This window comes from Oncorhynchus masou, chromosome 18 (genome assembly GCF_036934945.1).
Source record: "Oncorhynchus masou masou isolate Uvic2021 chromosome 18, UVic_Omas_1.1, whole genome shotgun sequence".
NCBI lineage: Eukaryota > Metazoa > Chordata > Actinopteri > Salmoniformes > Salmonidae > Oncorhynchus > Oncorhynchus masou.
Genome location: NC_088229.1, coordinates 60,574,383 through 60,597,861, shown reverse-complemented (window position 1 = coordinate 60,597,861; position 23,479 = coordinate 60,574,383). Strand labels below are relative to the sequence as shown.

The following is a 23,479-nucleotide window of genomic DNA, read 5'->3' as shown; positions in this document are numbered from 1 at the left end:
AGCACACAGCCATGCAATCTCCATAGACAAACACTGGCAGTAGAATGGCCTTACTGAAGAGCTAAGTGACTTTCAACGTGGCATCGTTGAATGGAAGTTAGTTCGTTTCTGCCCTGCTAGAGCTGTCCCAGTCAACTGTAAGTGAGGTGGAAACGTCTAGGAGCAACAGCGGCTTAGCTGCGAAGTGGTAGGCCACACAAACTCACAGAATGGGACCGACGAGTGCTGAAGAGCGTAATGCGTAAAAATCCTCTGGCCTCGTTTGCAACACTACCGAGTTCCAAACTGCCTCTGGAAGCAACGTCAACACAAGAACTGTTCGTTGGGAGTATCATGAAATGGGTTTCCATGGCCAAGCAGCCTAACACAAGCCTAAGATCACCATGCGCAATGCCAAGAGTTGGCTAGAGAGGTGTAAAGCTTGCCGCCATTTGACTCTGGAGCAGTGGAAACACATTCTCTGGAGTGATGAATCACGCTTCACCATCTGGCAGTCCGACAGACTAATCTGGGTTTGGCGGAGAACACTACCTGCCCAAATGCATAGTGCCTACTGTAAAGTTTGGTGGAGGAGGATTGTCTGAGGTTGTTTTTCATGGTTCGGGCTAGGCCCCTTAGTTCCAATGAAGGGAAATCTTAGTGCTACAGCATACAATGACATTCTAGATGATTCTGTGCTTCCAACTTTGTGGCAACATTTTGGGGAAGGCCCTTTCCTATTTCAGCATGACAATGCCCACGTGCCCAAAGTGAGGCCCATAAAGAAATGGTCTGTCGAGATCGGTGTGGCCTGCACAGAGCCCTGACCTCCACCCTATTGAACACCTTTCGGATTAATTGGAATGTACAGTAAATCCCGCATCAATGTTCCAACATCTAGTGGAACGCCTTCCCAAAAGAGTGGAAGCTGTTATAGCAGCAAAGGGGTACAAACTCCATATTAATGCTCATGACTTGCATCACTGCCAGGTATGGCAACTGCTCGGCAACCGACCGTAAGGCACTACAGAGGGTAGAGCATACAGCCCAGTACATCACTGGGGCCAAGCTTCCTGCCATCCAGGACCTATATACTAGGTGTGTCAGGCGAAGGCCAAAACAATTGTCAAAGTCTAAGTCCAAAATGCTCCTTAACAGCTTCTACCTTCCAAGCCATAAGAGTGCTGAACAGTTAATCAAATGGCCACCCAGACTATTTGCACTGACACCCACCCACCTTTGATTTTACACTGCTGCTATCAATGCCTATTATCTATGCATAGTAACTTTACCCCTACCTACATGTACAAATTATATTGACTAACCTGTACCTCACACATTGACTGTATATAGCCTCCTTATTGTTATTTTATTGCGTAACTTTGTTTTTGTCATTTTTGAGCAATTTTTTTCTTTAGTTCATTCAGTCAGTAAATATTTTCTTAACTAATTTTCTTAAAACTGCATTGTTAGTTAAGAGCTTGTCAGTAAGCATTTCACGGTAAGGTTGTTGTATTTGGCGAATGTGACAAATAACATTTGATTTGATGATGTTGTTTTTTTAAACTTTGGAATAAGATGTTTGACGAGCAGGTATCCACATACTTTTGGTCATGTAGTGTAATTCAATAAATGTTATGTTGAGATTGTTTCCACGTCATTTCAACCCACAAATTCTATGTGATGACTTTGAATCAACATGGAAAACTAATTGGATTTGCAAAAAAAGTAATTTCTCTCACCCAAGTTTTAACCTTAATCAAACGACAAGGTGATATTTTTGCTTGATTTCACATTGACAATTCAACCAAATGTAAATCAAAACAAATGGGCACTGTCTCACAATGCTAGGAGAGGTAAAGCCAGGGCAGTCACTGATTACTACTGTTTCCTTTGGATGGTTCACACAAACACTTTGTAAACAGGCCATGCCGTTTTCTATCTGAACAGTTTCAGTTGTGTCTGTGCTCTGACATACAGAGCGAGACTGAGAGCAAGCAAGAGAGAGAGAACGAGAGAGAGAGAAAGAAAGAAAGGGCTATTTCCACTATGACTGGCACTGCTGCACTGAGTTAAACACAGTCAGTCAGAGTGTTCTGTCTGCTCCCTAGCGAACTGCAAGCTGCACGGCTCTCACACTCAGTGTCGCTTCCTGACAGGCAGGTTCACAAGTTTACACCCCAGCTCACTGTTCTCCTCTGTTCTGACTGCAGGGGCTCCCTGTCCCAGCTTTGCACTCACTCTCAAAGTATTGAAGGAGGGAGAGCAAGAGCGAGGGAGAGAGGGATGAAGGGAGAGAGGGATGAAGGGAGAGAGGGATGAAGGGTTTGAAGGAAGAAAAAAAACAGGTTGGAAAATTTTTCTGGGGTCCTGTCATTTTTTATCTGATCAGCCCAGAGCTGTTGGACTACAAATCAAAAGTGTGCCAAAGAAAAACAGAACACAACAACACAGAGAGGAGCTGTGCATTCCAGCCTCCGCCAGGAAAAGTCCCATCCTGGGGGCGAAGCCGACAACTTCCTGTGCCCCACTTACACTCTCTTCAGAGTGTCTTTGTCTCTCCTGTGGATTCTGTGGTTGGATTATAATTGAGATTCCGATGGCAATGTTTTGGTGTTCATCCTGAGTGCATGAGGCCTCATTTAGCACAGACCTCCAGGGTAAATCTGACAACTTCTGATGTCAACATAGAGCTAGAATAAAGTTTGATAGCACTTCATTGTAGAGAGCGCTCCTATAGACCGAACAGTCTATGGACTTTATATGGTCTCTAACTATCTGGAGTCTGAGTTTCATCTTGGTGTGATTGATAAGACAACTATCGTACGCAAATGGGACTGCAAATGGGAATCATGATTGCAAGGTGTCCCGGTATCTTTTCTAACTGTCCCGTTATCTGGTTTTAATGTCCATTCTAGAATGCCCTAGCCAATCAAAAACGAGTATTCAACAATGCTGTGGTATAAGATGAATTGAATTAATCGAATCAAAGTTTTTCACACATGCACAAGACTGATTGGTATTCATCAACAACTATCCCTATGCAAATGTGTGGTGGAGAAATCTTAAATTAATCCCACTTCTCTCCTTCAACACAGATCTATCAGCAAGTCATTATTGACGGGTTATATTATGTGTAGGGGTGGTTGAGACTGAGTGTTCTACGCAAACAAACATGGTACAGTCAGTCATCACATTGAAATTAAGTTAAATGTGATATGAGTCAAAAGGTTGGTATATCAGCAGCCGCCAAATTTTCAGCAGGCTGTTATCTGTTTTATGAAGTAGCCAGTCAACACACTCAACAAGCAGGATAATGCAGTGGGTGAGGCTATGGTACAGTAGTTTCACTGAACATTCAGTTGAATTATAAGACAGCAATTTGTCCCCACAGCAGGGTATTTATCTGGATATAAATGGGGTTTAGGTGGTGGATGTGACAGTGGGGGTGGCCAATGGCGTGGTCAACGATTGAACATTTTAGAGGCTCTTCTCTTGGCCGCAGAAACAGAATTTGCTGTCTTACAGCTAATTTCCTGAAATTCTACACATTTTGCCATTGAGATACATTTTTTACCATTTTAAAGCTGGCATCCTGCAATTCTACACATTTTGCCATGAGGCTGAGAGAACATTTGCAGTTTTAAAGCTAATTTCCTGAAATTCTACACATTTTTTTCACAGTGACTCAAACAACAAAATCAATTGGGGCCCCATGCCATGACAAAAATACTCCTGAATGCATAGTTTATATTTTTGTGATTGTTTGGTCTCAAAGAATATCTTATTTAAAAATACATAGGTTCATAATAATAATAATAATAATAATAATAATATTTTGTGCGTTTCTTTGAGAAAAGAAAACAAGAGCACTAACATGTGACGTTCATAGGAGCACATCAAATTTGGTGTCAAATGAAAGCAAAGTCTACATGTTTGAGAAATGAAGGCATACAGTATATACATTACAACCATTTTCCATCTGACAATTTAGGAATAAGCAATGGTTTAGGAAAAGGAACATCTATCAGAAAAAGTATTAAAAGGCATTAGAAATACATCAAAACACATCAATATTTTTCAATTTCTCTCATGAGGAGGGAAGACAATGAAAGTTCACAGAAGTAACAAGTAAATGTAGACCTATCAATTTGTTATAGTGTTTTTACTGATAACAATTTGGTTTATGATTTATTAAGTTGGTAATAGAATGACCAAAATAATCTGTAAAAGAATGGCTACAACTGAATTGGCAACAATGGGAATTCATAGTAGTCACACACCACAATTGGGTCACCTGCTACTGTTCTCCTTTCCACTGGCATACAGTTTGGTTCAGCTCATAACAATTTTCTTTATTTTTCTGTCGCTAGGTGGTCAAATCAAGAGTCTGAAAACAGTCTGGACAACCCCTCCCTCTCTCTCCCTGTCTCTCTTCTCACTCTCTCCAGTTAACATAATTTCTCCCGGCTCTTACTGACACCTACCCATGAGCTCCCTCTCTTTCCATACACTGTAACCAGCCCACTCACCAACTGAGCACCGAACGACACTGGACGTCCATGGACGTTGAAAAATTGTTGAAATTGGGTCAGTCCAAATTTAAACCAATCATAGACGTCTATTTCACAAGTTTGAACAGCACAGTAAAGAAAAGTAGGTCAGTACAATACAGTTGTTAGCTACCTTTTGAATTTGTTTCCCGTGACGCGGTTAGCCGCAGTTGCTGGGACCGCTATATCTGTCCAGGGATCCAGCCTCAGTTGCTGAGACCGCTATATCTGTGCAGGGATCCAGCCTCAGTTGCTGAGTCCGCTATATCTGTCCAGGGATCCAGCCTCAGTTGCTGAGACCGCTATATCTGTCCAGGGATCCAGCCAACCAAAAGTTTGAAGAGCTGCTGGGCGTAGCAGCTAGCCTTGCTGCTAACTAGCTAACCAGATAGCAACGTTTCCTTAAAAGCTTGAACACAGGCCATAACGCGGTTAGCCCTTGTGGCTGGGACAGTGAATTATCCTGGGCTAGTGGCTGTCTAAATCCTTGCTGTTTGTTGCTGTTTAAATCTGCCCTCAGTATTTGGACAAAGCTCTTGAAGCTACACTACATGACCAAAAGTATGTGGACACATGCTTGTTGAACATCTCATTCCAAAACCATGGGCATTAATATGGAGTTGGTCACCCCTTTGCTGCTATAACAGCCTCCACTCTTCTGGGAAGGCTTTCCACTAAATGTTGGAACATTTCTTCTGGAACTTGCTTCAATTCAGCCACAAGAGCATTTGTGAGGTTGGGCACTGATGTTGGGCGATTAGGCCTGGCTCGCAGTCTGCGTTCCAATTCATCGCAAAGATGTTAGATGGGGTTGACGTCAGGGCTCTGTGCAGGCCAGTCAAGTCTTTCACACAGATCTGGACAAACCATTTCTGTATGGACCTCACTTTGCATGCGGGAATTGTCATGCTGAAACAGGAAAGAGCCTTCCCTGTTGCCACAAAGTTGGAAGCACAGAATCATCTAGAAGGTCATTACATGCTGGGGGCAGGTAGCGTTCTCCTGGCATACGCCAAACCCAGATTAGTCAGTCGGACTACTAGATGGTGAAGCGTGATTCATCACTCCAGAGAAAGCATTTCCATTGCTCCAGAGTCCAATGGTGACGAGCTTTACACCACTCTAGCCGATACTTGGCATTGCGCATGGTGATTTCATGAAGCTCCCGATGACCAGTTATTGTGCTGATGTTGCTTCCAGAGGTAGTTTGGAACTTGGTAGTGAGTGTTGCAACCAAGGACAGACGATGTTTACGCACTATGCGCTTCAGCACTCGGCGGTCCCGTTCTGTGAGCTTGTGTGGCCTACCACTTCACAGCTGAGCCGTTGTTGCTCCTAGATGTTTCCACTTCGCAATAACAGCACTTACAGTTGGCCGTTGCCTCTAACAGGGCAGAAATTTGAAAACACTGACTTGTTGGAAAGGTGGCATCCTATGACGGGGCCACGTAGAAAGTCACCGTAAGGCAATTCTACTGCCAACGTTTGTATATGGAGATTGCATGGTTGTGTGCTCGATTTTATACACCTGTCAGTAAGGGGTGTGGCTGAAATAGCAGAATACACAAATTTGAAGGGGTGACCACATACTTTTGTATATATTGTTTATTTTTGTACAAAATATCTAATAATGAAAGAGAAGGATCGCTTTTTAGAATTTTGACAAGTTAGTGTGGTAGAGGTGGAAAACTATTGTTATTACATTTACATTTACATTTAAGTCATTTAGCAGACGCTCTTATCCAGAGCGACTTACAAATTGGTGAATTCACCTTCTGACATCCAGTGGAACAGCCACTTTACAATAGTGCATCTAAATCATTAAGGGGGGGTGGTGAGAAGGATTACTTATCCTATCCTAGGTATTCCTTGAAGAGGTGGGGTTTCAGGTGTCTCCGGAAGGTGGTGATTATCCATCAACAATAATAATAATAATAATAATAATAAGCCACCAGGCATAGAAACTATTGAGAATGATAGCAGACTGAATTGCCACCCCTATTTGCGTTATCTATTTGCATCATCTTTAATAAAAGCTTAAAGGAGTGTATGTCTGTTCTAAGTAAACTGATGGAGAGGATTGTGTTTGACCAAATACAATGCTAATTTTCAGATAACAAGTTAACTACTGACTTTCAGCATGCATATAGAAAAGGGCACTAAACTTGTACTGCACTGACTGATGATTGATTAAAATAAATTGATAATATATTTGATAGTTGGAGCTGTATTCTTAGATTTCAGTGCAGCTTTTGAAGTTATTGATAATACATTGTTATAAAAAAAAACAAATCACATTGTTGGAGAGTTATTTAACTAATAGAATCCATAGAGTATTATTCAATGGAAGCTTCTCTGTGGTGTCCCTCAGGGCAGTTCCCTTGGGCCTTCACTCTTCTCTATTTTTACAAATGATTTGCCACTGGTCTTACTCAAAGCTAGAATGACTATGTGTATGGATGACACCACATGTCAGCACCCAAAGCCAGTGAGCTCACTGAAATGCTAAATAAGGAGCTACAGTCAGTATCAGAATGGGTGATTATTAATAAATTGGTCTTAGATATATCTAAAACTAAAAGCATTGTATTTGGTTCAAAACGTTCTCTAAAACCTAAACCTTAACTTGAGTTGTACATAAAGGGCAGCACACCCATTAAGCAAGTTGAGAAACCTAAACTCCTAGGTATATCATTGAATGGTCAATTATCATGGTCAAATCATATTGACAAAGTTGTTGTGAAGATGGCGAGGGGTGTGTCTGTTATTAAAATACATGTTGTGTTTTTTTTACACAAAAATGAACTGTACTAGCGCTGGTCTTGTCCCTTCTTGATTACTGTCCATTAAAATGGTTAAGTGCCGCAAAGAATGAAAGCAGCAGCTGGCTCAAAACAGACACACACACAGACACACTCTAACACACACATTATTGTTGTTGTTGTTGTATTGTTTGTATTATGTTTCAGTTGCATTGTTTGTATATCGTCGTATTTTACATTTGTATGGCACTCCTTGTCTATCAGTGTTTTGTTACTTTTCATGTTTTGTGTTTTTTTATGGACCCCAGGAAGAGTAGCTGCTGCTTTTGCAAATCTAATGGATATCCTAATAAACAAATAAACTGTACTGTACTGTGATGCCCAAACTTTTGAAACATAGACGTCTATGATTGGTACAGATTTTTACGGTCCAGACCAACCAAATTTGGTATTGTTTGGGGACAGAGCTCATTAGAATATTAACCCGTGAGTAGAATAATACCCAAACATGCAAAGGAGGTTATTACATTTTTCTACCTTTTGTGTACCTATTCCGGCTACATCACTATGAAGAGAATAACATTCATAATTATGCATTTCAGTATGGTACAGATCAGGGACCCATAATTTAATTCTGTTACCGTAATTCCGTTACCAGGTGTTAATCCACTTCACTTACTGTAGTTCAATAACCAAAATAGATTTTTTTAAACTCAAGGTGTCATATCATAGCTGACACCCCGTTCTTTTTGCAGACATCTTGTAATCTTAATTCGGAGCATATACATGGAAAATGTGGTTGCATAAATCCTGAGGGAGATTTTGACAGAAATTCTGCTACCAAATTTGTTTCTGCACAGTGCTTCCAGTAAATGTGTTTTTGTAAAATTCTCAGTGGAAATTGTTCCAAGTAGTCTTTGTGCATAGAGTTGTATGGTTTGTTTAACTTGGCAATCAATAGTTTTTGTTTGGCATATTTTAAAAGTGAAAAATCTGAGTCTCAGCGTAATTCTGTTACTGTGGAATAGCCCTTCTCTACATAATCTATATCTGATTGTAGTCGTTTAAGTTAACACTAAAAACGTTTTACCATCCCGTAAATTGTTTATTTATTATTTATTTTATTTTTTACTGTTTTGACTTACTTTTCTATGCAGAAAAAGCACTGTACAGTAACTATGACAGGGTAACCATGTGTGCACCTAAATGCATGGCATGATAGGAGTAAAGCCTTTGAGTACAAGTAGCAACAGAGCCATCCCCTCTACACAGGCACACATCACCCTATTTTCCATGAAGCTTTGAACAGTGCCTGGGGAATAATGCATAGAGGGATGGATTGTGACAGGCTGGTTTTCTCTAATCCTTCTCTCCCTATCTGGTTTGCTCTCTCTTCCTAGGCCCCATTATGGTCATAGTGCCATGGGCAAACGTTGCATTTTTGCCGATTGCAACTCAGTCAGAAGACATTAGCAATACCCCTCCTGGAAATGTTGGTTACTGCAGTTAAGTAGCCTAGCCTACCTGCACTTTACTCAAGCTAAAGGGAGTTTGACAGCTTGTTGAGCATAATTGCTGCTCTCCATTCAACGTCTTCATTGTTGCATGTGTGTAGCACGTGTGAGTAGCCTAGGCTAGCCTAAAACCAGGCATGCATTAGCATAGATTCAGGAATTAAATTGTCCATCTATTAACTGAAAACCGAATCCCCAGCCCTGTAACATTGCATGGATCTTACCTGATAACTTTTCATTGCCAAAAGTTACAACTTGTGGTGTATTTTAGTGTAGGCAACATCACGCGAAAAGATTACAATCGGTAACAAGGCGCGGGAAGAAGAGGAACAGCACGAGACTGTTTTACTGACAGAACGGCTATCTGTCCTGCCGGTCTAGATAATTCGTGTCGGTTTGCTCTTGTTGTGTTTTTGAAATATCACATAGTGGCGACTCTCTTTGATATGATATATGTTTGGTAAACCTTTACAAGATTAAAGTTAGCAACGTACAAATGGTGAAGGTCTAAATGGGGCGCCATGTTGGCGGAAGTTATGTTAACTCGTTGACAACATGACTGGCATTTTCTGCGCTGTGAAAAACGTGTAGGCTATTTACATCAACAAGTAAACTTGAGCAATAATGGACCAAGCAACCACAAGTCTAGTTCCAGAAGTGTTCCTCCTGATGAAGGCTCCAACAAAATGGTGAGTTCAGCAGTGACTTTAACATTATTGGAAATCCTAAATAATTCAAATGTGTCTACTAATACAATGACTGAAGCAATTTAAAACAGCAACTACATAGTCACAGTGTCCTGTTCTTTTATAGGCCTATTACTGGATAGATGGATGACAAACTAACAACAATATTGGTGAATTGAGATAGCTTGCTTAGTTATCCCCTTCACATGGCTACATTCAAATGATAGAGAATGGGATGAGTTGTAGCCTAGGCCTATTGAGGAAAAAAGTTGTCAACATGGTATAACAGCACTGTCATAGGGACATCATTTTCAGGAATATGCCCACTCACTTTACAAAGTAAGCATATAGGCCTAATACAACTGAGTGATTGCACATGTTACAGTTGACATTGGCTTTATACTATTGGAGAGATTAAGATGACTACACATTTTAGGTCATTTTCCTTGACTGGTGTTGAGCTGAATGCATGACTGGAGGTTAAAGTGATGATAGGATAGGAGGCCTAGCTGGTCATGAACTTCAAACTGCTCCTACATGCCACCAAGCTCAAGGCAATGAGGTCAGGTGTCATGCTTAAAGTGGTTCAGAGGGTCGCAAAGTGTTTTCTGTGCCTCTGGGCATGGAGTACCTGGCTGTCACAAAGGGAAAGTCTGCTCTTAGACAGGTATGACATTTTGACCCCAGTGATTTAGACCTCCCACAGAGATAGCGGCAAAATATTCTAGCCACACATACTGATTGAATCAAAGGTTATTCAGCAGCTAAGGGAGTGGTGAAGCAAACCTTCATAAAATACATATGGAGCAGAATCCGAACCTTCAGAGGCTTTGCCCCTGTGAAAATAGCCTTGATAGATATGTCCTTCATTTCAACCGTTTTGCACTTTGTGGTGAAATCCCTTTGTCTCCTCTTCTTCGTGTCTGTGGTTTCTAGTGGCCCATATGCTCATGTCGAGTTGCTTTTGATACTGAGAAAACCCCCAACCAGCAGTACTAATCCCCCACAGGGCCAGAGGAGGCCCCACAGTCACAAACCTGCCTAGGCATGCACCTGCCAAGCAGTTTCTGCTCCTCTGTCTACTCCCCTAGAGCGGATTCCCCCGGCATTCTGCTTCCCTCAGCCCATGCCCTGCTGCTTTTGTGCTCCTCTCCCACTTGGTTGAGACACATCGCTCATAGCTTCCAAGAAGCGAGGCAAAGCCGACCGGCTCAGCGTGATATACGCACAGCGCTCTGTCTCTGTGTGTGTGTGTGTGTGATATGCCTGGCACCCACAGGCTTCTCCTCAGATCTAAGACTGTCATTAGCACCTAGCCAAAGACAACCCTTGCTTTCATCTCGTCAGTCCATTACAGACCAAGTGAGGCTCATCCTTTACAAACAAAATAAAAGAGGACGCAGAGCCTCAGCGTGTAGTCTAAACACGCTAAGTCCACAAGAAAACCCTCCTGCGGTTAAGTAATTGACTTCATCAGACATCCACACATCGCCTTCGAAACTGGTACGTCAGTAGCAAACGTACCAGAAGGGGACGGGGCGAGCCGATTGGCTATGTGGTGCCAGGGATGGGCTCCACCACGACAGGCAGCTCCATGCAGGGCCAGGGCATCAACTCAGGTCCGCCCCATAGCAGGTTGGGAGATTAATGGGCAGTAGCACAGCTGGCAGACTGTGTAATTACGCAACTTAGTCACTCAGTCACTCCAGACAGAGTGAAGTCAGCAACACTTGAACTCAGTGGCATTTCTGGGATTGGCCGATGAGTTTATAAGGTCTTCCCTCATGCCTGAGTAAACATGGCCTTAGATTACTGGATAACAGAAAAATATGGATAGATAAAAAATGACCACTCTCTAATTACCAGCACATAAATCAGAGGTCTATTTTTGTGCAAGGGAACATGAAATATTATGGAACTATTTATTCAGTTGATATCATTGGGATATTGTTATTGGGCCGACAGATATTTATGAATACGAACATATATTTCAAGTGTGTGTTTAAAATAACAAAACTCAGCATTGAAATGAGTTAGCGGTTTGAAGCCTGGGTGAATGCAGGTGAAATGACTTTAGCTTTACCGGGCATATTTTAATCTTTTGAGATGGGACTGCTCACTGCAAAGACTTTGAACTAGTCACTTCCCTCACTTCCCTCCATCTTTATTTAGTCCAGAAATTGCATGATCTTTCTGAACATTATTGGTATGTTAGTGCAAGATGAACATGTGGCAGGCCAGGCAGTGATGACTGTTGACAGTCTCACATGTTCCATCAGCTTAGCTGCAGTACTAGCCAAGCCATTCAGCCTGCTGTCTCAGTGCGTAAGCCCCATTGGCAAGCAGTGAAACCTGGGAGCCTGCTGTAACAATGCTTACCTGTATTCCAAAGGAGATCAAAAAGCAAAAGTGTGAGGAAGGCGGTGGTGGGGGGGTTGTGGCTGGGAGAGAAAGCAAAGCGTACATGAGCTGTGAACTTTTCCCTCTGACTTCAATGGCTTGGCCTTTGTGTTGGGGTGGGTTGCAGCAGGGCGCTCATCTTTCAGAGTCAGTGGCTGCCGTGATAGAGTTGCGCCCCGCGGCTGGCCTGAGGTCTTCCCGAGTGGCGCTCTGATCCGATCAGCACTGATTGTTCCCCATGATTCTCTCTCTCTCTCTCACACACAGTCTCTCTCACACATCCTCTCTTACACTCTCTCACACTCTAAAATGTCTGTGTATGCTGATGAAAAAATCAGTACAGTACAATATCATGAAACGGATAAGGATCATGAATGCTCTGTCTCTTGAGAGAAGCTACTGCTAAATTATAGTACTGTCAATTTAGCTTACAGGACTTAATATCTGCAGCAATGCGTTGTGGTGCATGGTGGATTGCGCCACTTTGCATAGGTAGGTAAGGGCATGTTTATAAAAGTGGCATACACTCGCAAATAAATAAACAATAAAACCTCAAAATCTCATAACTACTTTATGGCAAACATAGCATCTTCAAGAAGGTGCAGTTTTGTTTGAGCCTGTCATCACAGTAAGCATGTTAAAACATGGACATAGCAAACATCACCTTTTCCTCTCCTTCCCTTATCTAAGGAGAAAAAACAGGCAATTAAAATTAATTACCTTGATGAAACTATAATGGTTTCTGGCATCCCTGGATGATCTGGGCTGTCTCGTTGTGGTGATTAATCCATGTTTAGGCACATCTTTGCCAGCCCGCTGGTGAAGCACAGGGAGTTTCAGGAATGCCATATGTCCAATACGACACATGGCACAAACTTAACTGCATACACACTCTTACAAACACACACACACACATCGCATATCAGAAATTAGGCTAATAACAGAGAATTGAGCATGTGTGTTGTTTGTGTGTGTCTTATCTAGAGGAGAAACTAAGAGACAGATTAGTGTGTGTTATCTTTCGGATCATCAGGATCTGCGGGGGCTAACAAGAGGGAGCTCTTTGAAAAGTCAATACTAATAGGTCATATCCCTTTCATGAAGAGGTGCTATTATCTTCTGTAAGTGCAACTGCATTAAGCACTCATGCAGCCAATAAAACACTCACTGAGTCAACCCAACCCCCACAGAAAAACAATAATCAACCCCACCTACTGCAAAAGCAACTCTGAGCACAGAATATATTAAAACCAATGGGACAAAAAGTTTCATTTTGTATATCAAGAGGCAATCTGCTTTCTTTCTTTGAACAATATGCCTCTGGATGGTCTCCCTGGCATATATAACCCTCCCTGCCATTGAGGCAATGAGTTCAGGGAGGGCCTTCTTTTCTCAATGGCAGCAGATCCTATAGATGGCTTCTCGTTAGAAAGCTGATTGGAGATACAGATAGACTGACAGACTGTGTAGGGTAGGCGCTAGACTAGACAGTAATATACTGTAGGTCTGGATGGGCAGGTACATGACACACTCCCCCGTCCTTCCCTGTGTTGCAGGTCCCTAGCCTTGGGGCAGCAGTACTCGTCTCTGGGCTCCCAACCCATCCTGTGTGGCTCTATCCCCGGCCTGGTGCCCAAGCAGCTGCGCTTCTGTCGCAACTACATCGAGATCATGCCCAGTGTGGCCGAGGGCGTGAAGCTGGGCATCCAAGAGTGCCAGCACCAGTTTAGGGGGCGCCGCTGGAACTGCACCACCATCAAGGACAACCTGGCCATCTTTGGGCCCGTACTGGACAAAGGTAGGCCTCCTACTGTAACAGGACTGTTTGTATGAAGAATACAAATATACTCTTTCCTCTATACTACCAGTGAGGTATTCATATGAAGGATGTAACTGAGATATCTTTGGGATATATGAATTACAGCCAAGTACCATATAAAACATACAAAAAAACGCATTGATGTACAACAACCATGGAATTTGACTCCTCAGTAAAAGATTAGCTAATCTGACTTCAACAGGCGATTGCAGGTTCTATGAGGAAACTACTTTTTCTCACAGCGGTGATAAAAAGATTAAAGGGACATATCAGCAGTAGTGGAAAAAGTAAAAGTAAAGATACCTTAATTTAAAAGGACTCAAGTAAAAGTGAAAGTCACCCAGTAAAATACTACTTGAGTACAAGTCTAAAAGTATTTGGTTTTAAATATACTTAAGTATCAAAATTAAATGTAATTGCTAAAATGTACTTAAGTATCAAAAGTAAAAGTATAAATCATTTCACGTTCCTTATATTAAGCAAACCAAACGGCACTATTTTCTTGTTGTTTTAATTTACGGATAGCCTGGGGCACACTCCAACACTCAGACATAATTTACAAAAAAGCATTTGTGTTTGGTGAGTCTGCCAGATAAGAGGCAGTAGGGATGACCAGGGATGTTCTCTTTAAGTGCGTCAATTGAACAACTTTCCTGTCCTGCTAAGCATTCAAAATGTAACAAGTACTTTTGAGTGTCAGGGAAAATGTATGGAGTAGAATGTACATTATTTTCTTTAGGAATGTAAAGTTGTCAAAAATATAACCCCAAAAACCTACTTAGGTATTACTTTAAAGTATCTTTACTTGAGTACTATACCCCACTGCATATCAGTGAGAAAATGGGAAACAAGGTGTGTAAACAAATGTGAGGTAAGTACCGTAAACTGACATAGGGATAGAAGAACCCATTGCTCTGCTGCTGAGCACTGCCTGTTCCACATGCTCCTACTGACAAATGACCCGCAGGGTAATTACAGTAATATACACCTTTCCTTACTGCTGTGAGAAAGGAGCGCTGGTACAAGCACTGACAGATTATTTGACGTCCATCCATCTCGCTACCTTCAACATCACATTTGTCTTTTGAATCTGTGTGTCTTCTTCTGAGCTTCCCAACCTTGTTGATGTTTTCACACATGAAAGTTAGTTAGTGTTGTAAATCTTTCAAGATTAGCTCACACAATTACAGTTGATACACAGTTGTCACAGTTAATACACTGGAGATCATCTGCCAGGCTTTTCACAGTGAATACTAATCATCAACGGTCTTAAGACTGACTGGGTGCTTTAAACAATCTGATACAAAAGCACAGAACGCACTAAGAAAACAGAACCTGGGGTGCTCGGAGTAGGCCTTTAAATACCTAATGATGAAGATGGGTCTTTGTGTTGCGGAGTGAGGCTGCTGATTGGATATTAATTAGCCTGCGTGTCAGAGGGAAAGGGATCTGGGCAGGAATGGGCAGTGTGAACCTCCATCTCTCTCCTAAAAATACATTTTAAAAAAGGGAGCGGGAAGGCCAAATGAGATTACATGCAATAGAAAGGGGCTGGAGGGCTCAGCTCAACCCCTACTGTGCCTGAAGACCAGTGCGCGCCTCACACAGCCCGGCTCCCACGGACGCCCCATTCACACGCCCTTTTGACTCTGTCATGAAAACAGGCTGAAAGGGGATCTCCCAACCTACCCTAGGCCGGCATGTTGGGGTGAGGTGGAAGGAAGGCAGGGGGTGCTGGCGAGGGAGGGGGGGGCAGCCTGAGTCGGGAGTGACGGCATGGGGTTGACGAGGGAGGGGGTCCCAGACCAGGGTGGCTATACCATTCCCCCACCACCTTAACCACTATGGTGTTTATGGTGGTGGCTACAGGCGGAAAATGGGGGGTTGAGGGTGCAAAGTGGTGGTGGTGGTGGTGGTAGTGGAGGATGGGGTTTCAGGGTGGTGGTGGAGAGAGGGTGTTGGAGGGGGGGAGTTTAGGGATTGCCAACTCTGGGCAGAGCGGGGCTGCAGGGGCGCGAGTCGCTGGGCCCTTTGTGTGGGTAATCTAGTGTGACACAAGGGAAACAAAGGCGGATTGATGGGCCCAGCAGGTAGCAGGAGCAGCGCAGCCTTGGCTGACAGCCAGAGCTCCCGGGGCCCACAGCTCACAAGCCCCCGTTGTGGAGAGCCCAGCATGGCTTGCCAGGGCTAGCTGGGACTCCCCCTCGCCTCTCAACCAGAGGTGTGTGCGATCCAATCAAACAAACATTGAGGTTTTAGCACACAAATTACGTTTTAGCGGTGTTTACCTAGAATGAAGCACACTGGAAAACATTTTTGATTGTGGGCACTTTGTCTTTAATCATGGTTTTGTGACCATATATTTACCAGATGTATTACCTGATTGGATATTGTGTGAGACATGTTGTCATGTAGATAACAGGGGTGATGTTTAGTGTTAGTTCAGTAACTATATTACATTTCCACTTCTCAGGATTTCCCATCAGTACAGCCATATGACCTCTCACCCTATTATGAACTGTGACTCTATTCAGCCATTCACATAAGGTTTCAATCAAACAAAGGCTTAAATACAAAAAATAACGTCATGAAAGGTTGAGCGCTAATTAACTTTATGAGCTCGTTAAATGTCCCCTAGCGACCAAAACGACAACTTTTTTCAATTATCTTTCTCTCTGTTTCATGAAAATTAACACTGCAAAGACTTGTAGATCGCCTTACACTGTAGAATAACTAACTTCCCTGCAGGTGTTTAGTAGAGAGAACTACTAACTGCAGTCAGTTTTAGAGGGGCTAGGCCTCCCTAAATGCTTTAACAGTGGCTCCATTGCAGAGTGGGCCCTCCCCATACCCTCTGTGTGTGTGTCCCTGCCGGTGTGTGTGCAGTGCGAGGTGGTGCAGTAGAGAAATGGGTAAGCCCTCAGCACACAGTAAGTGAGCTGCGATTGTGAAGCAATGGTGTCTGGTTACATAATAAGTTGTTCCGTTCAAAAGAGGCGTAACTCCATCTCTCAGCACAAACACGGAGCAAAGCAGACGCACTGCAAGGTTTCTACCTAGAAGCCCTGTGGGCTCTGACAGGGGCAGGAGAGTGGGGGGGGGGGTGACATTCCTTAAATACTTTCCAATGCAAAACAGCACACCTCAGGGATGACAGAAGGTCATTGAGATCTCACTGGGCATTAGGCCCTACTGACACCAGCCACAATATGGCGATGCCACAGCTAGGGGACATGTCTCATGTAGCCATCTCTACGACGCTTTCCAAAATCTCTACGACGCTTCCCAAAATAATTGATCGCTGATTTATTGTTTCCACAAAAAATGGGTCAATTTATCGCAATATGAATTTTTGTCCATATCTCCTAGCTCTATGGTAGATGTTGAGATGATGAGAGTGAAGAGAATTTCACCCAGTGTTTTCTACACTGATCAGGGCCCAATGTTTTAAATCCTCTCAAGGACTTTTTTCCTGAAAAACATTATTCTTGCAGTACATTGTGTGTCAACCAAGTATTTATCGCTATGATATATGAATACCTGCTTGAAGGTGAAAAGCTGTGTTAATAGGTTTGTGCCCAAGGGTGTCATTTTCATTACCACTGATGTATGGAAGTTGGCAGCAGTGAAGATTGCAGAAACTGTTTTGTTAAGAAGATGGTACTAAAGATTAATTGATTGAATTTACTCCTTCCTTTTTCTCGCTAGCCACCAGAGAGTCGGCGTTTGTCCACGCCATCGCCTCTGCGGGCGTGGCGTTTGCTGTAACGCGGTCATGCGCTGAGGGCACGTCCACCATGTGTGGCTGTGATTCCCACCATAAGGGTCCCCCGGGGGAGGGCTGGAAGTGGGGCGGCTGCAGCGAGGACGCTGAGTTCGGGGTGCTGGTGTCCAGAGAGTTTGCCGATGCCAGAGAGAACCGGCCCGATGCACGCTCTGCTATGAACCGGCACAACAACGAGGCAGGACGCACGGTAAATAGGCCTACACTGAGGATTTACTAGAATGGATATATTGGTTATACATACTATACAAAGTAAATATGTAATGTAAATACACATACAGTAGAAGTCGAAGTTTACATTCACTTAGGTTTTCCACCACTCCACAAATGTCTTGTTAACAAATTATAGTTTTGGCAAGTCGGTTAGGACATCTACTTTGTGCATGACAAAGTAATTTTTCCAACAATTGTTTACAGACAGATTATTTCACTTATAATTCACTGTATCACAATTCCAGTGGGTCAGAAGTTTACATGCACTAAGTTGACTGAAAATGATGTCATGGCATGAGAAGCTTCTGATAAGCTAATTGAAGGTGTACCTGTGGATGTATTTCAAGGCCTACCTTCAAACTCAGTGCCTCTTTGCTTGACATCATGGTAAAATCAAAAGAAATCAGCCAAGACCTCAGATTTGTTTTTATAGATCTCCACAAGTCTAGTTCATCCTTAGGAGCAATTTCCAAATGCCTGAAGGTTCCAAGTTCATCTGTACAAACAATAGTAAGCAAGTTTAAACACCATGGGACCACGCAGCTGTCATACCGCTCAGGAAGGAGATGCGTTCTGTCTCCTAGAGATGAAAGAACTTTGGTGTGAAAAGTGCAAATCAATCCCAGAACAACAGCAAAGGACCTTGTGAAGATGCTGGAGAAAACAGGTACAAAAGTATCTATATCCACAGTAAAACGGGTCCTATATAAGCATAACCTGAAAGGCCGCTCAGCAGGAAACCGCCATAAAAAAAGCCAGTCTACGATTTGCAACTGCACATGGGGACAAAGATCATACTTTTTGGAGAAATGTCCTCTGGTCTGATGAAACAAAAATAGAACTGTTTGGCCATAATGACCATTATTATGTTTGGAGGAAAAAGGGGGAGGCTTGCAAGCCGAAGAACACCATCCCAACCATGAAGCACGGGGGTGGCCACATCATGTTGTGGGGGTGCTTTACTGCAGGAGCGACTGGTGCACTTCACAAAATAGATGGCATCATGATGGAAAATTATGTGGATATATTGAAGCAACATCTTAAGACATCAGTCAAGAAGTTAAAGCTTGGTTGCAAATGGGTCTTCCAAATGGACAATGACCTCAAGCATACTTCCAAAGTTGTGGCAAAATGGCTTAAGGACAACAAAGTCAAGTTATTGGAGTGGCCATCACAAAGGCCTGACCGCAATCCTATAGAACATTTGTGGGCAGAACTGAAAAAGCATGTGCAAGCAAGGAGGCTTACAAACCTGACTCAGTTACACCGGCTCTGTCAGGAGGAATGGGCCAAAATTCACTCACCTTATTGTGGGAAGTTTGTGGAAGGCTACCTGAAATGTTTGACACATGTTAAACTATTTAAAGGCAATGTTACCAAATACTAATTGAGTGTATGTAAACTTCTGGCTCACTGGGAATGTGATGAAAGCTGAAAATAAAAGCTGAAATAAATTATTCTCTACTATTATTTTGACATTTCACATTCTTAAAAAAAGTGCTGATCCTAACTGACCTAAGACAGGGAATTCTTTTCTAGGATTAAATGTCAGGATTTGTGAAAAACTGAGTTTAAATGTATTTGGCTAAGGTGCATGTAAACTTCCGACTTCAACTGTACATAACACTGTTTACTACACAGCCAAGCAGGATGCAGTGGATATACTTTAATACACACCACTACATAATGATATGTAATGATACTACATAATGTAATGATACTACATAATGATACTGGACACACCCAGCCTTGTAGCTGAAGAAATGTAAAAAGACAATGAACAAAGATCTACTTTTTTGGCAACAGGATGGAATTATCCACAGTAAACATTACAGTACCAGATTACAAATTCTGTGACAGGAAAGATTTCGGTATTTGACTACAATTCAGTCCACATTTCTGTGAGTTTCCGCCTGAAAAGTAGCACTTCATCTTGAAAGACTGGGTAATTATCTGATATAAAAAAGTTGCCCCTGCCTTTCATGCCTCACATCCCATCTGAAATTCCCTGACAGACAAATAACCTGAGTTAGTTGAGGGGGAAGAGAAGGGAATCAGCCTGGACTTAAACCATCACTCGTTGCTGTCATTGCTCAGTGAAATATCTGGCGAGCTACTCCTCACCAGCACGCTGAGGGGCAATTGGAGAGACCACACGGCAACAAGGCAGCCTTTTGATCTGACTAGACAGGAGCAGGGAGCCCACAGGAGCTGCAAAACGGCAGGCAGCCCTAACACAACCCCTCTCCCTCTCTCCATCACCCTGATCCTAGTCGCCCCACCTGGCACTCTCACACTCCATTGTTTCCCCCCAGGGCCCCTGGGAGATGCCAGGGGCCAGACGAGCCCAGGACATGATGTCAGAACTAAGAACCCCTCCACCCCTCAGCGCCCCCACTCCCCTCTCGCCCAAAGGTGCCACAAGCACCTGCCTTCCGGCGCAGGTGGGGGAATTCTGCAGCTAAATATAGCCAGAGAATTAAAGCTAAGCAAATCTAAACAAAGGCTAAGAGAGCCGGTGGCGTTGCTCAGGTGAGTGCAGTGACTTCTGAGGGAATTAGCTGCTGCACACTACAAAGGCCTGCCTCTGTTTCACAGCTGCCTGAACTACACCTGAAGACTCAGCCAAGTAGCATGTTGTTTTCAACCTACAAGTCGGTCATCACTAGCCAGGTTATTGTTAAGAGTAGTTAATCAAATGGACTTTCCGGTAGTAGACTGACAAGCTACCAATCGATATCACATTTACACTGTGCTGAAATAAATTATTCTATCAGTTTCTGAACTGTTTCCTTCTCCCTATTTCTCTTTTTCCCCAGACCATCCTGGACCACATGCACCTTCGCTGTAAATGCCATGGCCTGTCTGGCAGCTGCGAGGTGAAAACATGCTGGTGGGCACAGCCCGACTTCCGCATGCTGGGTGACTACCTGAAAGACAAGTATGACAGCGCCTCGGAGATGGTGGTGGAGAAGCACCGAGAGTCGCGTGGCTGGGTGGAGACGCTGCGCGCCAAGTATGCCTTCTTCAAACACCCCACGGAGCGTGACATGGTCTACTACGAGGGCTCGCCCAACTTCTGCGAGCCCAACCAGGAGACGGGCTCGTTCGGCACCCGCGACCGTGCCTGCAACTTGTCCTCGCACGGCATCGAGGGCTGTGACCTGCTCTGCTGCGGCAGGGGCCACAACACCCGGACTGAGAAGCGAAAGGAGAAGTGCCACTGCATCTTCCACTGGTGCTGCTACGTCAGCTGCCAGGAGTGTGTGCGTGTCTACGACGTACACACATGCAAGTGAGAGCCTGTGCGCTCGCTCGGACAGACGGACAGAATGATGGACCATAGTGCGCTCGCTCGGACAGACGGACAGAATGATGGACCATAGCGCCCATCGCAGACACACAAAAACACACACTGCAGTCCGTGCGTATATACAGACAGACAGACAGGCACCAATGAGGAATGGCACTTTGTACTGGAACTCTATTCTTCTGCACCCTTGTAATAAAAAAAAACATATCCTTCTTCCAAGCCCTGCATCCTCCTCCTCTATTTGAGTAGGTAGTTCCACGAACGGACATATGGGAGGGCCCATTTCCTTTGGAACAAGCTGTCAGTTTGACCTGTTCCCATTCCTGCACCATTGGGCCATGACCCCTTCTTTATTTATTTCCCCCACACACGGCTGTGCAGTAACCGATGACTTTCCAGACCGTTGCTATCGAATTGACATATTTTTAACTCGCACCTGATTCCACCAGTCAATCACCTGGCTGGTCGACTATTGAGAACTAAACCAACTCTCCAACAGTACTAAACACACAGCAACAGCCCAGGAACCTACCATTTTAACTACTGAACCCACTGAGTGGCTGTTACTGGACCCTTCCCTCCTAAACTAAACTACTGAGCTGATGAAATCTCCTCTTTCCCAACCCCTGCACACTGTACTGATACTGAACTACAGCTGTCGCCTGGCTGGGATGCCTGATGCCTGGAAGATATGCTAGAGCCTGATTTTATAGCCCCACATTTCTGAAATATTAGCAATGGGCCAGGACTGGAGGTGGTATGCAGGAGGGGACATGTGCAGGAAACAAACACACTCGTTTCCACTAACGAACATTTCTGCACGTATGCACTATTCAGCTGAACAAGAACTGTCTAGAGGTGATGAAACGTTGGCTATTGCTATTTATGAGAGAAAATGCATTCTTCTTGTCTTAACCAGTTACGTTCTAACATACAGTAACACAACGGAGATTGTTCATCTCATTCAGACCAGAGACGTTTTGCTGTAATTTCCCCTTGAGTATGAAACAAGACAGATTTACAGTATTTGAGGAAATTATAATGAATTATAAACTGGGTGGTTTGAAGCCCTGAATGCTGATTGGCTGAAAGCCATGGTATATCAGACCGTATACCACGGGTATGACGAAACATGTATTTCTACTGCTGTAATTATGTTAGTAACCAGTTTATAATAGCAATAAGTAACCTCTGGGGTTTGTGATATATGGCCAATATACCACGGCTAAGGGCTGTGTCCAGGCACTCCGCGTTGCGTCGTACATAAGAACAGCCATTAGCTGTGGTATATTAGCCATATCCCACACCCCTCGGGTCTCATTGCTTAAATGTCATATAGAACAAAACATTCACAACAAACAGGTAGGGTTCAGGTATAAGAGACTTTATTGGATTCATTCGTCATCAGTTTATTTTGCACTTGCAATAGGCCTAATGCTAATGAATTATTCTACTCATAGCAGTCATACTATGACAATGAGATCATTTATCCAACACACTGACAGTCCATTTCATTATGTTCCTCATAATACTGTGAAGTCCTTGTCTAAGCTAAACCCTTCTCTCACCAGTGAAATGTGATGACAAGTGGAGACCAGAGGGGAGAGAACAGAAAGTGTCCTAATAGTCTTCAATAGGCCTCTTTCCTCATCTCCTTCCCTGGATTGCCACTGATGTGAAATGTCTTGACAAGAGAAGCAATATGGTGGAATCCTGTTCAGAGATTTGAAGTATCTGTGGGAAACAAATTAAGGAGACGAGGGTAGGGGGGGTTACTTAGTGTTTTGGGACGCAGCCAATGTGAGTGAAGGTGAATGTGTGTTTGTGCTGCTTCCAGTGACGGGTGTTAGGGTTAGAGGGATGGCAGGCAGGCATGCTGGCTTCACAACAGTGGAACAACCTGTGAGAGGTTTCCACACAACATGTTCTGACAGTCTTACGTGCTTCCTATTCATTCTATTTAACAACAAAAATACAACTTACCTAGGTAGTGTAGACTCCTCCCTTTGTGACATAGCTTAGTATCTGCGTCACCCTCCAAAAGGCTCTCCCTACACGGGCCCTTTCTGTGTTCAGTTCCTTCCTTTCCTCACCGCTACATCCAAAGTTTTGTACAAAGGTTTTAAAGTTAATAATTCCCTTTTTATTTTATAATCTGAAAATGTAATGTTTTTATAAATATAATTTATTATACAATGTATATATCTGTATGACTGAACTAAGATTATATATTTGAAGAACAAATGATTGGCTCATGCTTTTGCTTCTTAGACAGAGGTACTTTTCTAACCATTGCAGTTTGTGGGCATCGATTCCTCTACGTTTCCTTACCAAATCATGTATATGGGCATTGCACATAACACTACTGAACTAATTTCTTACATGGCAAGCTGTGATGGTGTTCCCAACTGTGATACAGTTATCCATCGTACAATCCTTTCAATACTATAAATCAG

At 43.3% G+C, this 23,479-nt stretch overlaps 1 protein-coding gene across 1 annotated transcript in view; it reads left to right on the top strand.

The window, feature by feature from the left end:
• The window catches only part of LOC135505032 (proto-oncogene Wnt-3-like), a 29,478-nt gene extending 6,209 nt beyond the window's left edge, over window positions 1–23,269 (top strand). Inside the window, exons 2-4 of the mRNA XM_064924050.1 lie at window positions 13,451–13,692; window positions 17,422–17,687; window positions 20,530–23,269. Of these exons, the coding sequence (XP_064780122.1) occupies window positions 13,451–13,692; window positions 17,422–17,687; window positions 20,530–21,009 (988 nt within the window). The 3' untranslated portion in view covers window positions 21,010–23,269. The remainder of the gene's footprint in view (window positions 1–13,450; window positions 13,693–17,421; window positions 17,688–20,529) is intronic.
• Window positions 23,270–23,479: the final 210 nt, after the last annotated feature.